Below are 14,031 nucleotides of genomic sequence, written 5' to 3'. Positions count from 1 at the left end.
CTGATCAGTCAGCGCGAGGAGGCGTCTTGGGGGGGGGCTTGGGTTGGGACTTGTTGGCTTAAAGTTCTCCTTCGAGCTTCTAGTCACTGTGGTAAACATATTCAGCAGAGACTAAAATGGAAAAAAAAAGCAGGAGAACAAGGAGACTGGGACATTTTTGTTGCTCCAGGTTTCATCCTCCCATCATCTGCCTTTTTTCTTCTTTTTATTTGCTAACACAACTTGATTAGATATAAGCTAAATCTGCTCATCATTTTAGGTTGATACAGCTTGTTATTTGGATTAGATCCCTAGGTAATGCTAGCTGTCTTAACAGGCTAGCTAAATACCAAAGTTTTAATGTCGCTAATTACGTGAACGGTGCGTAGCTAACGCTAGCTTGAGTATAAAGTAGTTAGCAGACGTAGTGAGTTTTGTTATGCTTGGTCTCCTAACAGAACAACGATCATTCAACTCCTGTATGAAACTTACAGATGCAGAGCCATGGCCCAGCTTGACCTACACCTACACACACACACACACACACACACACACACACACACACACACACACACACACACACACAGAATACTCCCTCCACCCACCATCACAGCCTCTTTGCCAAAGAATACAGAGATGGCACTGAGGCAGAACATTCACGCAGTGTGGGGCTCCCCAAACACACTCAACTCCTCCACACACACACACACTTTCCTCTTCTCCACCTCTTTCAGGATCATCACCCTCCTCGTTTCTTCGTCCCCTTGTTCTTTCCTCTCTCTCTCTCTCTCTCTCTCTCTCTCTGGCTTCAGGGGTTGTGTCTGGCTTTGTAGCGCTTCCGCTCTGCCTGTTTTCTCCGAATAAACCTTGTCTTTGTTATTCCTTTTCTTCTTCCTGTACCCTGAACTATTTGCTTCCTGTGACACTACACGAGATGCGATTTTCTCAATTTTATGCAAATTTACTTACAAGAATGATTGGATTTTGGGAATTGGTTGCCAGGGCTACTAGTTTCTTGTCTCAGGGATTTATGTTCGGTCCCGACAGACCTCACTTCTCAACGAGACTTTGCTCGAATTAAAGTAAAACACGAGAACCTGCACATTTCCGGTGCAGTTAAAGCAAACATCAGCTAGCTAAGTAAAAATGTTGTTTTGTTTAAAAAATGTCTTACGTTTAAAAGTTCTTCCCCATAACTAGCTATGTCTAGCTAAACATTATTTATTTGTAAACAGTTCTGTATAAAGCTACAGTTTGTGTTGCGTACGTGTTTCTATCCCTGTAATAATCGTAAAAATTCCCGCTACTCGGTGCGAACACCTTACACGTTTCCATTAAAAAGTTTCGCAATCTTAAAACAAATTTCAGTAACGAAAAGTCGGCAAAACGCGGAAACGTGAACGGATACGTGTCCATCATGTGAAATCCTGAAGATAGCGTGAATATCCTGCTTTATCCTGGTCAGGTCACATTGACGTTTGATGTGTTTTCGTTAACAAAAAGAAAACTTTTGTTACGTCATCTGCCCAAAAAAGTGCACAAATTTCCTTTTCCTAAAGAAAATGTTTATATTTAGATATACTTCAGTGTTGCGCTGAAACATGTGACGTGTGTCCTCGAAACGAAAAACAAACGTTTCCACCTCAGCTTAACGCAGACGTTTTTTGTCACTGTGTTTAAGCGTGTATTTTGGGCTTTTTATATTCGCATTTTAAAAACATTTGCTGGATGGAAAACTCAATACGGAGAAAGCTAAGGCTTATGTGTGTTTCACTTGAACTTTACATCACCTCAAAATCTTTTCCTTTAAAGAAACATCTATTCAAAATATGTCAGCAAGAGTAGCATTGCTAGAATTTCTTAGCGTAAATCTGAAAAAGTTGGACGATACGTGAACGCACGCTACACGAGCTGCATTTGCATCGCTTAGATAAACTGGGGGCGACGTTAATGACTTTATAATATGAACGCAGGATTATTTTAATGGAGTCTCGGTTTATTCAAATACAAAAAGTCCATGGGGGTGGAGTCGGACCTGATCCAGCTTTTCCTACGTGTGTTGTTCTGTGTTGTACAAAGTTGTGTGGGTTAGGGGTTAAGGGTTAGGGTTAAGCTTATAGGAAGGACTTGGATCAGATCCAGCTCCACCCTTGAATGAATATACTGTTGAAATCAGTGTGAGCTGGTGAGATTATAGATCCTGTATCTTAATCATATAAGCCTGTGCTTGATTGTTACATTATTATCTGTTGGTCTGATTCATCGTTCACGCCTCTGACATGCTAGTTTTTCGAAGAACATGACATCAGACATCAGATTACAGACAGGAAAGAGGCGATATGACTGACGCATTTGGATCACGTGTAGCTTTTAAGCTTGATGTAAGCTCTGCTTTGAATTTGCACATTGTCCAAAGAATACACTGTACATCTGTGTGCTGAGAAGGTGTGTGTGTGTGTGTGTGGAGCATGAAATTAAGAGTGTAGACCACCCAGTTGACCTCAAGTACTTAAATTTTGAGGGTCTCAACATGTGTTCTTGAGTTATAATGATCGTGCTGATAGAAATTAATCTAAATATGAATGCTCAGATGGAATGTGTGTATGTGTGTGTGTGTAAAACCATGTCCCTTTGTCCTGTCCCCATTGGCTCAGTGCTGGGAAGCCCACGCCCAGCCTCTGGATCAGACCCAGCTCCGTTCTGCTCCAGCACCTCCAAAATGGGGAATCCATTCCTCCTCTGATCCGTTCCACCTCAGCAGGGGCCACACAGATCCATTTCAGCTCCATCCAAGGTCTCCTCAAACGTCCTCTCTCCTTTCCTCCCACTCTCGGGATAACTTTGGAGCATGCCAAAAATATACACCCTCCACTTTCTGGAAACAGACCACTATTATTATTATTATTATTATTATTATTATTATTATTATTATTATTATGGCTTCTGATATCATGCTTTACATTTCATGTGTGTGAGAGAGTAGATGCCTAAATGCGTTTTACTTGAATTTTAACACCCTCCAGGGTTGTTTCTATACCCCTGGGTTTTGATTTCATTTCTGCGGAGGCGGTAACGGTGCCTGCTTTTCAGTACAGAGCAGGCTAATATTTATTATTTCATTATTATTGTTACTCTTGGAATCACAAATCATAAAACTAGTAGAGTTTTTTTTTAAACCAGAGAACATTTCAATTGATTTAGCTAATTATCCTTTTATAGTCCAGCTATAGGGAGTTAAAATTACTAGCTAAACTTGTGTGTCCCATAAAGTCTTTAGTACAGACATTGAAAAGGCACAGCGACAATAAAAAACAGTGCAAACTTGTCAAGAATATCAACATTTCCCTCAGATGTGACGGCAGATTACTAAGAACAGACCCACTACAGCTACTGTTACACTAATTCCAATTAGCATCAAATTAACTTCGCATTTTGTTTGCTTGCTGTTTTCTGAATACTTTTGAATTTTAAAAAAATGTGAGCTCAGATTTAGAAATCTAACTTTACATTAACTAACACTAAAAGCTGTACAAGTTTGTAATGTTAAGATATGTATAATCACACATAATTTCAACATTTGTAACTAAATTGTTGGCCTTCCTGAAAAGTATGTAAAAGCTTTACAGCACAAATGTTGCTATCCAGCTAAGTCGAGTGAACAGTGATGAGGTGTGTTAGCTCGCTGGGGGGGGTCTTGCTCCTACGAAGAAACTGCAGCGGATAAAGGCCTAAAGTTTTCTTAAGTAGCTGATAAATATAATCAAATATGACAGACAACAGCATTAACAACACAGGGTGGGCCAGTGAGCAAAGTGGACAGGCCTAAGCCCATTACCAACAATGAATCCATATGGAGAGGGAATATACTGTATATACAGACGCACTGACAACTGATCTGAAGTCAGCTTGAGGCTGTTCGGTTTTATATAGCTAGAGCCGTAACTTATACACACTTCTACAGCTGTAAGTGGAGGACATGTCTCTGACAGAGCGAGTCAAAAACAACTCAGTCACCCACCATATTTACATACACTCTACCATATTTATTATCATTAACACATTTCAAATGAAAAGGAAACAGTTCTCACAGAGAGAGTCAGGAAGACATTCAGTTCAAAATAAACACTTTTTTACTTGCACGCGTTATTGAACGCAGCATGGACATGGAACGGTTCTTTGACTGTCCATGAACTCCTCTGTAGTGAAGGTTAGAGACGTGTTTTCCAGCCCAATTTGTTTTTTCTTCTGCGGGAACATGTGGAGTGTCTGGTCCTCATCTAACAACAGTTCAGTTCATACTAACGTGGGATCAGCTGTTTAACCAAAATCAGGTACTGGGTCAATTAACTCTGTTAAGCTTATGCTGCTAATCAAGTCTCTCTAAGATAGGTTTCCATAGCTCTCTATGTTATTTCTAAGCTGGTATTCCATGTGGAAGGAGGTGCTTAGGTACAGTGCACTAAAATCGTTTTTATTCCAAACTCACATATAATGAAATTTAAGTGCAGTTGCTGAATTTCACCAACGGAGATGTTTTATGTAACCCGTTTTTGTTGACCTTTTGAGGAACTCTTCAGTCAGTGGTGTCAGGTTAATCCCTAATTTTGTATAATTTGTCCTTTCAAGAATGGGACTAGTTTTTCCAAGGAAAGAATTTGTGGTTATACAGTACTGTTGTAGTTGTACATTTTTTTTAAATGAAAAATCTTTACTGACAGAATTCGACAACTGCCCTTAAGACTTCTATTATGTCCAGACAACGTGGTTCGTTCTCGTTCTCGTCTCACTTCAGGGAGTTGAAATTCTCATCTGTGGAAATCATATATGCTACAGATATGGTAGATGGAGATTGGGCTGAAAAGTGCTGGAGTATTCCTTTAATACAGGCAATGATTCTGTGTACAACTCTGGTGGCGGTTTTTGGCAGAACGTCTAGCTTCGTCTCCAAGAATCCTGCTCCAAATGAAATACGCTAGACCCTTTTGGTGCTGCTCCAAGGCACCTTATGCTAACAGACCGGGAGAGAAAAGTGGCACACACACACACACCTCTTTCACAAGGGCAACCAGTGAAGGGGTAACGGTTGGCAGAGAGTTTTACTGCATAATAAAGTCGGCTGCCTTCTGAAGACCTCCGATCTCAGCTACATTGAGGCACAGAGTGAATCAAACCATTTCACATGCACACACATTTACACACACCTTTCTTTGATATGTATGTACAATTTTTTTTTTTTATAGTATGTATCCTGGAACAGGGACAGAGCATTTAGTGTGTTTTCCACAGAGTGAGCACTTGGGCACGTGAGAATGTGTGTGTGTTTTCCGTTTAGAGAATTGACCAGGGGGGTGGAGCGTCACAGTCTGTGTCTCGTGCTCACTTCATTAGAGTTTAAGCGTCCAAAAGGGAGCCTGGGCTGGTTTTCACATCACGCCACCTGTGATTCCCATTATACACTACATATACTCTGTACATTCACACACATACTATTACATACACTCACACCTCCTAGGGAACATGTGGAGACTACATGAACACACTCTGCATGTCAATGCACACACACACACACACACACAAACACGCATGCTACATTGACTATGACGCAAGCATTCACAGGCTCACACATTCACAGTTATGGCACACACTCATTTCAGAGGTGACATCATGTTTGATGTGTGAAGACCATCTGGCAGCCATATTGGTTCTTCCTATAAAATTAACAATTAAAATTAATCTTGTGAATTTGTGCTGTTCAACATATAAAACGTGCTGTTCCAGTGATTAAAGTCATAAAAATATTGTCGCTAGGTCACTGGAAGCTAGCTAAAACCTGCAGGCTAACGCGTTAACTAGAATTTACCTGTTAAGTCTTTAGTACAGACATGGGAAATGCACAGCGACAACGAAAATAACGCAAACTTCTCAAGAATGGCAACATTTACCTCAGATGTGTTGGCAAATTACAAAAACAAAGACTCTCTACAGCTAAAATTAAACTATTTCAAATTAGCATCAACCTTGATAAACTTGAGTAGCAACTGAACTTGTACTAGGCTGTTATAGACATACTATGAAACACCATTTCATTACAACTTGGAGACCTTTTGTGTGTATATGTGTACAATTTTTTTTTTTGTAACTACAAATAGCTTGCTATATTATTTGTTTAGCTACTTATTTAGTCAGGTCCAGCTAATCAGGTCAGATAAAAGTTCGACAGTCTTAGAACGGTACAAGAAACCGGTCAGATGTGAGATGTTACAACTTAGGGGTTGATTTTTTTTATTTAAATTCTCAAACCAAAAAATAATACATTATATTAGGATTAATCAGATGTTCTCTGCAGAAACAAAATACCTTCAATGATTAAAAAAAACAGAAACATTTTTGACAAATTAAAAATCATTAAAAATGAAGGCATGTCCGGGTTTAGACGGGACACTTTCTTCTGGGGAGTAGGCGCCACAGGAGGGGTGGGGGTGGGGGGGTGTGGGGGGGGGGCTGTTGAACCACCTTAGGTGGAGATTTCTGGAGTAAAAACATTTTAGGAAATGGGTCAGGCACCCTAAGGAGACAGCATTTGCACAGTGTCCACTTCCTCCATGATGTGTGCTAATGATAGGAGCGTGCCGAGTGGATGGCGGTCTTCTCAACATAAACAGCACACTCACTGTCTGCAGTGCACATGACACACACACAACACTGCGCCTGGCCCTGAACTGACCCGGGATTCAGGGTCCTCATGACTTTTGCTCCTCTGTGTAACACACACATACAAGGAGCCTCTCATATAGTCACAGACGGCTGCTTCTGCTCTCCACTCACACTTGTCATGCTCGTCACACTCGTAGGTGGAGGATATGGAGACTGCAGGGCCCTGTAGGCACCCTGCGTAGGGTCCAGGAAGGCCGGGGTGGGTGAGACTGGGTGGGCGTAACCGATGTACTGAGGATGCAGGAACTGACCCTGGTGAGGCATGATCTGCGTTGCCTGCTGGCAGTTTAACACAGAGAAGTTGGTGGGCATGTTGACGTAGACACTGGCATCTGGCGGCAGGCAGCACGATGCCTGGGCGCGCAAAATGGGGGCGGGAGCAGGACCAGGGATAGGACGAGTGGCGCTGGGCGGGGCTGAAGAGCTGGACGAGGTGGCTGTGCTCGACTGACGGGAGGAGGATCCCCTTGAGGTCATCATGGGGATGGACTCCAGGAGACGCCCACCCCCGGAGGTAGGTTCTTGTTTGGGTCGGAGGCAACGACAACAGCACACAGCAACCACCGAGCCGAGCAAGACGAACGCCACGAAGACCGACCCCACAATCAGGAAAGGCACATAGATGGGCACTGCAAAGAAAGAGAGTTAGAGAAAGAGCAAAGACGGTTACTTTGTGTTTAACATAACTCCAAGAATAAAGCGATATGACCTTTAAAATGTGAAGACGCTGAATCAAACCTTAAGTAATGCAATGAAAAACCGACTCGTGCTTAACCTGCCAAATAAATACGTACATTTCAGTAAAATATGACATGAGTCTTATTGGATAGTAAACTTGCCAAAGCTTCCTAAGGATTGTTACATTGCTCCAGTGCTAGTTCTCCTAATTCAAACATGTGATTTTCAAATCTGTTTTCAATGTCACTTTACACCTGCTCATTGTGCAACTATCCCTTTATCATCGCTGTGGAAATATAGTGAAAGATAATCTACCACCGATGTTGCCTTCACAACCACAGAGACAAAAGACTTTCTCAAACAAAGCAGCAAAACATCAGGTGGGAAAAATAGGTCACCAGTCCCTCGCCATTCAGCTTAAAAACACTAGATGTAAAATAATGGCTTTCATGTGCAGCTGTATGTCAAATCAATAGGATACACGGCTCACGTTTTCACATGAGAGCGAGCGAGACGGAGTGATGAGACGTGGCAGCGATGTGTCCCCAGGGGTTCAGAGTTGCTCATTAGCAGATATTAGTGTTGTTTTGATCAGCTCTAATCTACCGCATGCAGCTGCGCCCTTTCCGACCTTGCTGTCACGGTGTGTTTGTGTGTGTGTGCTAGTGAATGTTGCCTCATATCATCTATAATAACCATGCAACCAGGCTTTTTTCTTGGGACTAGGTAAAAAGGCTCATCTTTAGCCATGTCCTGACAGCAAAACGTGTTAATAAAACAGTGGAATATTCCGAAAACCAGCGACATTCGACTGCAAAATGGCGTGCACACGATATGCTAGGATGTATGAATTGTACGTCATAGCTCTACACAGATTTGGGGTAGTGGTGAAGGCTCCATGCTAGTCCCAAAGCTGGACTTTAAACTTGTAACTAGGCACTATAAATATGTTTATTTAAAAATGAAATGACATAGCTTTGGAATATGAAGCATGTATATAAAGACTGATTTTTCCAAGATACTGTATGCGTTTGCTCCTCCTGACCTTCTTGGGTCTCCTTAAAAGGTGCTTGCTTTTAACATAAGTGCACACCTGTTGCATTTTTGTTCAGCTTGGAGCAGCGGTCGCAGAGCCAGACATCATGTGTCTTAGACTGCAGCTGTCTCCTGTTTGCTCGGGTGATTCCCCTCCACCACTGAACTATGGGCTCACGAGTTCAGGTTTCTCAGCGTTGTCATTAGTAAGCTCAAAGCAGAAATAAGGTAGAAGGGAGATATGTGGGAAAAGAAGTTCTTGGAAATCCTTATAAGAAAACGGAGCTGAATGTTGACTGCAAATTTAAGCAGAAAATCCCTTTGGTCGCATGAACACCTAGAATATTTAGAAGTGTAACTGGATGCAAGTGCATAGTTTGAAATCTTAATTGTGGGGGTTTAGTTGTGTGTAGCATTTCTTCTGCTTATATCAGACCTGCTTAATCCCTGCTTTCAAGGACATAATAGTAGGTGAACCGGCTGGTTTTGGTGACACAGCAGACTGACTGCAGAAGTGGACAAAATGGTCTTCTAGCAACGAGAGCTCTTTCCTAAAACGTCACTGTTGATAGGATTTCTAAGATTCTTCCAGGCTGCACTTTAAGCACTCAAACCCAAAGCGAGGCCACCAGACATCCATTTCACGCTCGGAAAGTGTTTTTTTGTGCCTCAGAGGCCTTAGACATGAGCCATTGTTTATGAACATGCACGGCGAGCAGTGCTGTCGCTATGGAGATCCAGTCAAGTCCGAACTGGATCCTCTCGCTGTGCAGCACGCGAGCCGAGTGAACTCTGCTATTAATAACCACGAGGGACAATTTACCATTTGTGTACGTGAACTGACTGGGTTTGCTTTCTAGGGTTGCAATGCTGCCAGTCCAGATTTTACATTTCCTCCCAAGTGGGCTATTAATGAAGGCGCTGGGCAGGATAGAATTGCAAAATCAGCAAAATCCCCAGTGCTGAATTAACACCTATAGTGCTGAATTAAATCTTCATGTCTAACTAAGGAATAAAACATGACAGCGTGTGCTTGTTATCGGAAAACAATCAACGAAAGTTTGGCGTAACGCGCTCTGACGTGAAGCAGGTTACTGTTATCACCCTGAAGTGGATTAGTTTCCTATAACAGCATCTACTGAAGTGTTTTATTATTCTTATACCACAACAATTTGCCAGTTTTTAATTGATTCATAAATAGCACATTTTTTAAAGGGTTTAATGTTGTGGAATGTCTGACAAGTTAGCTCTTGTTATCACTTAAATTACAGCAGCTACTAACCACGTTCACTCAACAGCCTCTATTTTTCTCTCTCGTTATTTTGCAATAAGACAGAAATACAGATCTTTTCACGTTACCAAGAAACAGGAAAGAGCATACTCCTCTGTCCAGAAGCCTCTCCTATGGCAGAGATCGTACTTCCCTGTCAATCAGTGGAGATGCATATATATGCATTCATTTGGCAAAATCACCTAGAGTTACAGCTCAGGCTGAAGTGGAACGGATTTTTGTTTTTAAACCCGTGATTGAGCTGGAACATTTCAGAACAATGTGGCAGCCCTGCCAAGGCGCAGACAAATTCAATGGCAGCTGTCTCAGTCAAACACTATTGTACTGTTAGAAAAGGATGCAATATGATGGATTGAGAACTCCTTTTAATTTTCTCTCCTAGATGCATGAAACCAAAAACCTGACTTCCTTTTCACTGAAGAAAGCTTTGGAAGCCCCCGAGGGCCTCCAACCTTTACAAACTCTCCAAACTCTCCTACAGGATAAGTTACTCTCTCGTCCACGGCCTTAGAGTTTTGTGCTAAACCTCACTGAGTTAAAGCAATCAGGAGCATGCAAAACTTGATTAAGCAGAGCTGCTGTGACTTGGTGCAGACAAAGGACGTGTTGTGTGTGGATATCAACAAGGATGATGCAGTGATCCGTAATTATGGGCGATTCGCCAACGAGTCAGTTCAAACGAGTCTTTTCAGTGAATTGAACAAGTGAGTCGATTCACGAATCGGAATAAACATCTACAATTTGGACAAACTGCCTCTTTTTTAATTCTTTTTTTCTCTCTCTGTGTTGTCTCTCTTGACTTGTAGAATGTTGGTGTTCAAAGACAACTGAAGTATTTTTTTAGTCTACCTGCTTGATAGTGAACCCTTATAGGGTGACCTAAATATTATATTGATATTATCTAGGCACACAAGTAGTACACTTTCTTTCTTAGCCCTGAAGAGCAATTTGTTTTAAATAAACTGACATGAAATTCCTGAAAAGAATGGGAATCTAGGTTCTCAGTGGAGATTCGGATGCGTAATTTGATTCACTTAAACTGATTCGACCCTTTCAAGAAATCGAATCAGTATAGGGATTCATTAAGCTACAGCCATCACTAGCTTGCAGTGTCTATCCAAATATGGAATTAAATTTAAGCAAGAAAACAGGCCAAATTTCTGTCACATCTCTGATCTCTCATCATGTCACTTATTTAAAATAATATATATATATATATATATATATATATATATATATATATATATATATATATATATATATAAAATACATGAACAAGTGAACAGTATTTTCATGGGTGTGGTTATGTGGGTGGCTTGAAAGACGTCTTGTCACCCCATTGCCACCCCCCAACTTACATTTCTGACAAGTCTTGTCAGTGGCATGCAATTCACACTGCGGATTTAATGAAACATCTGTCTATCTTGCACATTTGAATCTCTGTAATATTACACACATTTCCACCACATTCAGTGATATACAGTAATACTGATGTGAAGTGAGATCAGATTTTTATTTATTATTATTATTATTATTATTATTATTTTATATATATATATATATATATATATATATATATATATATATATATATATATATATATATATATATATTTAAAGCAATGTCATCCTGGTGCTGCCCGTTTCTTGCACCGGTATTGTAATGTTTTTTGTTTTGTTTTGTTTGTTTGTTTGTTTGTTTGTTTGTTTGTTTTGGTAAATGAAGGCAGAAGGGTCTGACTACATTATCTTTATTGTAGAAATTTGGGGATGTTGATATTGTGCGCCTTTACGCACCATAACGACACCTAGGCGATAACATGGTTGAGTGGTGATTCAGTTTACCTGCCCCGGAGTTGTTGCCGTCCTCGTGGCCAGCACCCGGCTCCTCTCTGCCCCGCTTGTCGTTGTCACAGGTGCCCTGGTCGAGCCTGGCCTCTGTGCTGGAGCAGCAGTAACGCAGCTCGCACTTGCCGCAGCAGATGATCGCCTCGGCGGCGTCGTAGCGCTCAGGACACTGGAAACCGTCTCTCCATGCGCCCTGCGGATCCCTCCAGCCGTGGCAGTATTCCCCGCTCGCCTTCACGTCCATCACCGTTAACATGGTCAAAAGCACCGCGAGGGCCATCGGGAACCCCGCGGTTTGCATGCTGCCGCTGTTTATGGAAGCGAAAATAATTTGGTAACTAGATGAAGGATGGGTAAGGACGGTGAGAGAGAGAGCTTTACAAATGTGTCGGTCATTTGTCGATGAGTCTAATAAGGACTAGATCCGTAAACACACTCAGTAAATCCAAACCAATACATCCACAAGTATCCACTGTGTCCGAAAAAGCTGTCATGAGACTTCCAGCAAGTTTGCACGAGTTTGAATGAATGATTGCCGCATATTCAAGCTGATAAATAGCTGGTGTGTTTTATTAAAGGCATCAAACAAAGAAGATCCAGTGTTAAAAACTTCTGGCAAGTTGCGCATCAATCCTTTGCCAAGCTGCACACTTCTGCGCTGCGGAAGCGAAGCGGTGTGTGTGTGTGTGTGTGTGTGTGTCCTCCAAAACGCGCTTCTCAAATGTCTTCCCCCAGAGACAGAGCGAAACCAACCCGTACTTCTGGTGCGTAATCCACCAGCTCAAACTCCGCGCGCATTCTCCCCAAATCCCCCTTTTTCTTCCTTTCTTTACTCCAGTTCAATTTCCTTCTGCATTCCTGCACTTTTTCTTTCCCTTTCTTTTTACCTTCACTGAAGTCCACCTAAATCCACCGCTGATTTCTCAAGTGTCATCTTCCAGAAACAAGGTTCTCCGGCTGTTCTCCAGGCTCGGAACAGGGTAAATGATGGACTGAAGGTATTTCTGACATCGTGCCCAGCTCAGGAGGTTGGCCTCTGCGCATGCGCACTCCAGCACTCACCACTTTTTTTTGTGTGGACTTTTTACAGCTCTGCCAGTTGCCGGTGCTAACAAGTGTCATTGGATAGCCCTGTGTGGACCTTGTCCTCTTTGGACCCTCATGTGGTAGTGGTCAGGGTGCAACTTTTGCACAGGTTCCTTTAGGAATCATCAGGGAATTAATTACTCCTGCATTTATTAACAAATATTAGTTCATTCATTCATTCATTCGTCAGAACTGTGGAAATGCATCAGTGTGGGCAGTGATGTATGGCCTAGTGGATAAGATTAATTTAAACTACTTTCAAATATGTATTTATGTATTAATTAATTTATTATTGTTAGAAGTTAAACAAAATGAATAGTAATAATAAATAGTCAGTCATAGCCCATTAATAAATATAACGCTACAGTAACCTTAATATAAAGCTACTGAACATGTGCATCATATACAGTATTTTTGCATATTCACTCACAGAACAATGGATACTACACTGCACCTTTCCTTATCGAATGGGGTGGTAGTAGTACACCTATTTTATTTGTACCTTTATGTATATGTATACTTCACCTGGAAATGTGTACATAGTGTACCTATAAAAACGATTTAGATTAAAGCTTTAAAGATCCACCATGTGGATCTTTAAAGATACAAACTGTGCATGCTTGTGGGTACCTCAGTGACAAGGAATCTTGGATTATATTCATGAATAAATCCGTGCTGTGATTATAAAGTGGCCTATGGTAATTATTTTACACTAGAAGAACTGAGAACCCCTGAAGATTTGCATGGATTAGGTTGACAACCATTAATTTGTCAGTCATTTAGATATTAATTAGGTTTCACCGTAAGGTTTTAGTCCTTATCCTAGATACAGGATAGGGCCATAGATTGAATTTCTAAAAGATGCCTCACACACTACTGATAAAGTTCTGAGATTGAATCTCTGGTCATCCCAGCTGTGGATCTGAATGACTGAATGCTTTGCCTTACATGGAGAACAGCTGCCACTTCTGCTTCACCTGTTAAAAGAAAGAGCAGTTTTAGATTAAACAGCAAATTACCCTGGTGTTCATTAGCAGGGAAATGGAGCTGCATGGGATAGTTGTCCAACACCACCACCTGATGGACATAAACGAGCCAAATGTAAAAATCAGTGTAGACCTGAAAACTGAACCAATTCATTACAAAAACTCAACAACAAACACCCCCCTCCACAAACACACACAACAACAACAACAACAACAACAATAACAAAAAACACCCAAAAAACAAAAAAACAAGTAGCTCATAAATATTAGTCTGGACATTATGTGTTCTGTTGGTGGAAAGTTCAGGAATAGAAAGGTATATGTGACAAAATACAGTTACCATTTTAAAGATTATTTTAAGAGATCAGTTTAAATGAATATTTTTTTTGGACAATATTCGAAGCTAAGGATGCTA

General features: G+C 41.2%; 1 protein-coding gene across 1 annotated transcript; it reads right to left on the bottom strand.

Annotated features, from left to right (window-relative positions):
• Positions 1–6,231: 6,231 nt before the first annotated feature.
• On the bottom strand, positions 6,232–12,675 carry LOC108256096 (protein shisa-2 homolog). Its single transcript, XM_017452646.3, has 2 exons — positions 11,542–12,675; positions 6,232–7,322 (listed from the first exon to the last, which is right to left on the bottom strand). The coding sequence occupies exons 1-2, from the start codon at positions 11,843–11,845 to the stop codon at positions 6,766–6,768; spliced, it is 861 nt and encodes a 286-aa protein (XP_017308135.1). The 5' UTR covers positions 11,846–12,675; the 3' UTR covers positions 6,232–6,765.
• Between the last annotated feature and the right edge of the window lie 1,356 nt (positions 12,676–14,031).

Source organism: Ictalurus punctatus, chromosome 23 (genome assembly GCF_001660625.3).
Source record: "Ictalurus punctatus breed USDA103 chromosome 23, Coco_2.0, whole genome shotgun sequence".
Classification (NCBI taxonomy): Eukaryota; Metazoa; Chordata; class Actinopteri; order Siluriformes; family Ictaluridae; genus Ictalurus; species Ictalurus punctatus.
Note: the sequence above shows the minus strand (reverse complement) of the source record. Positions and strands in the feature narration are given on the sequence as shown.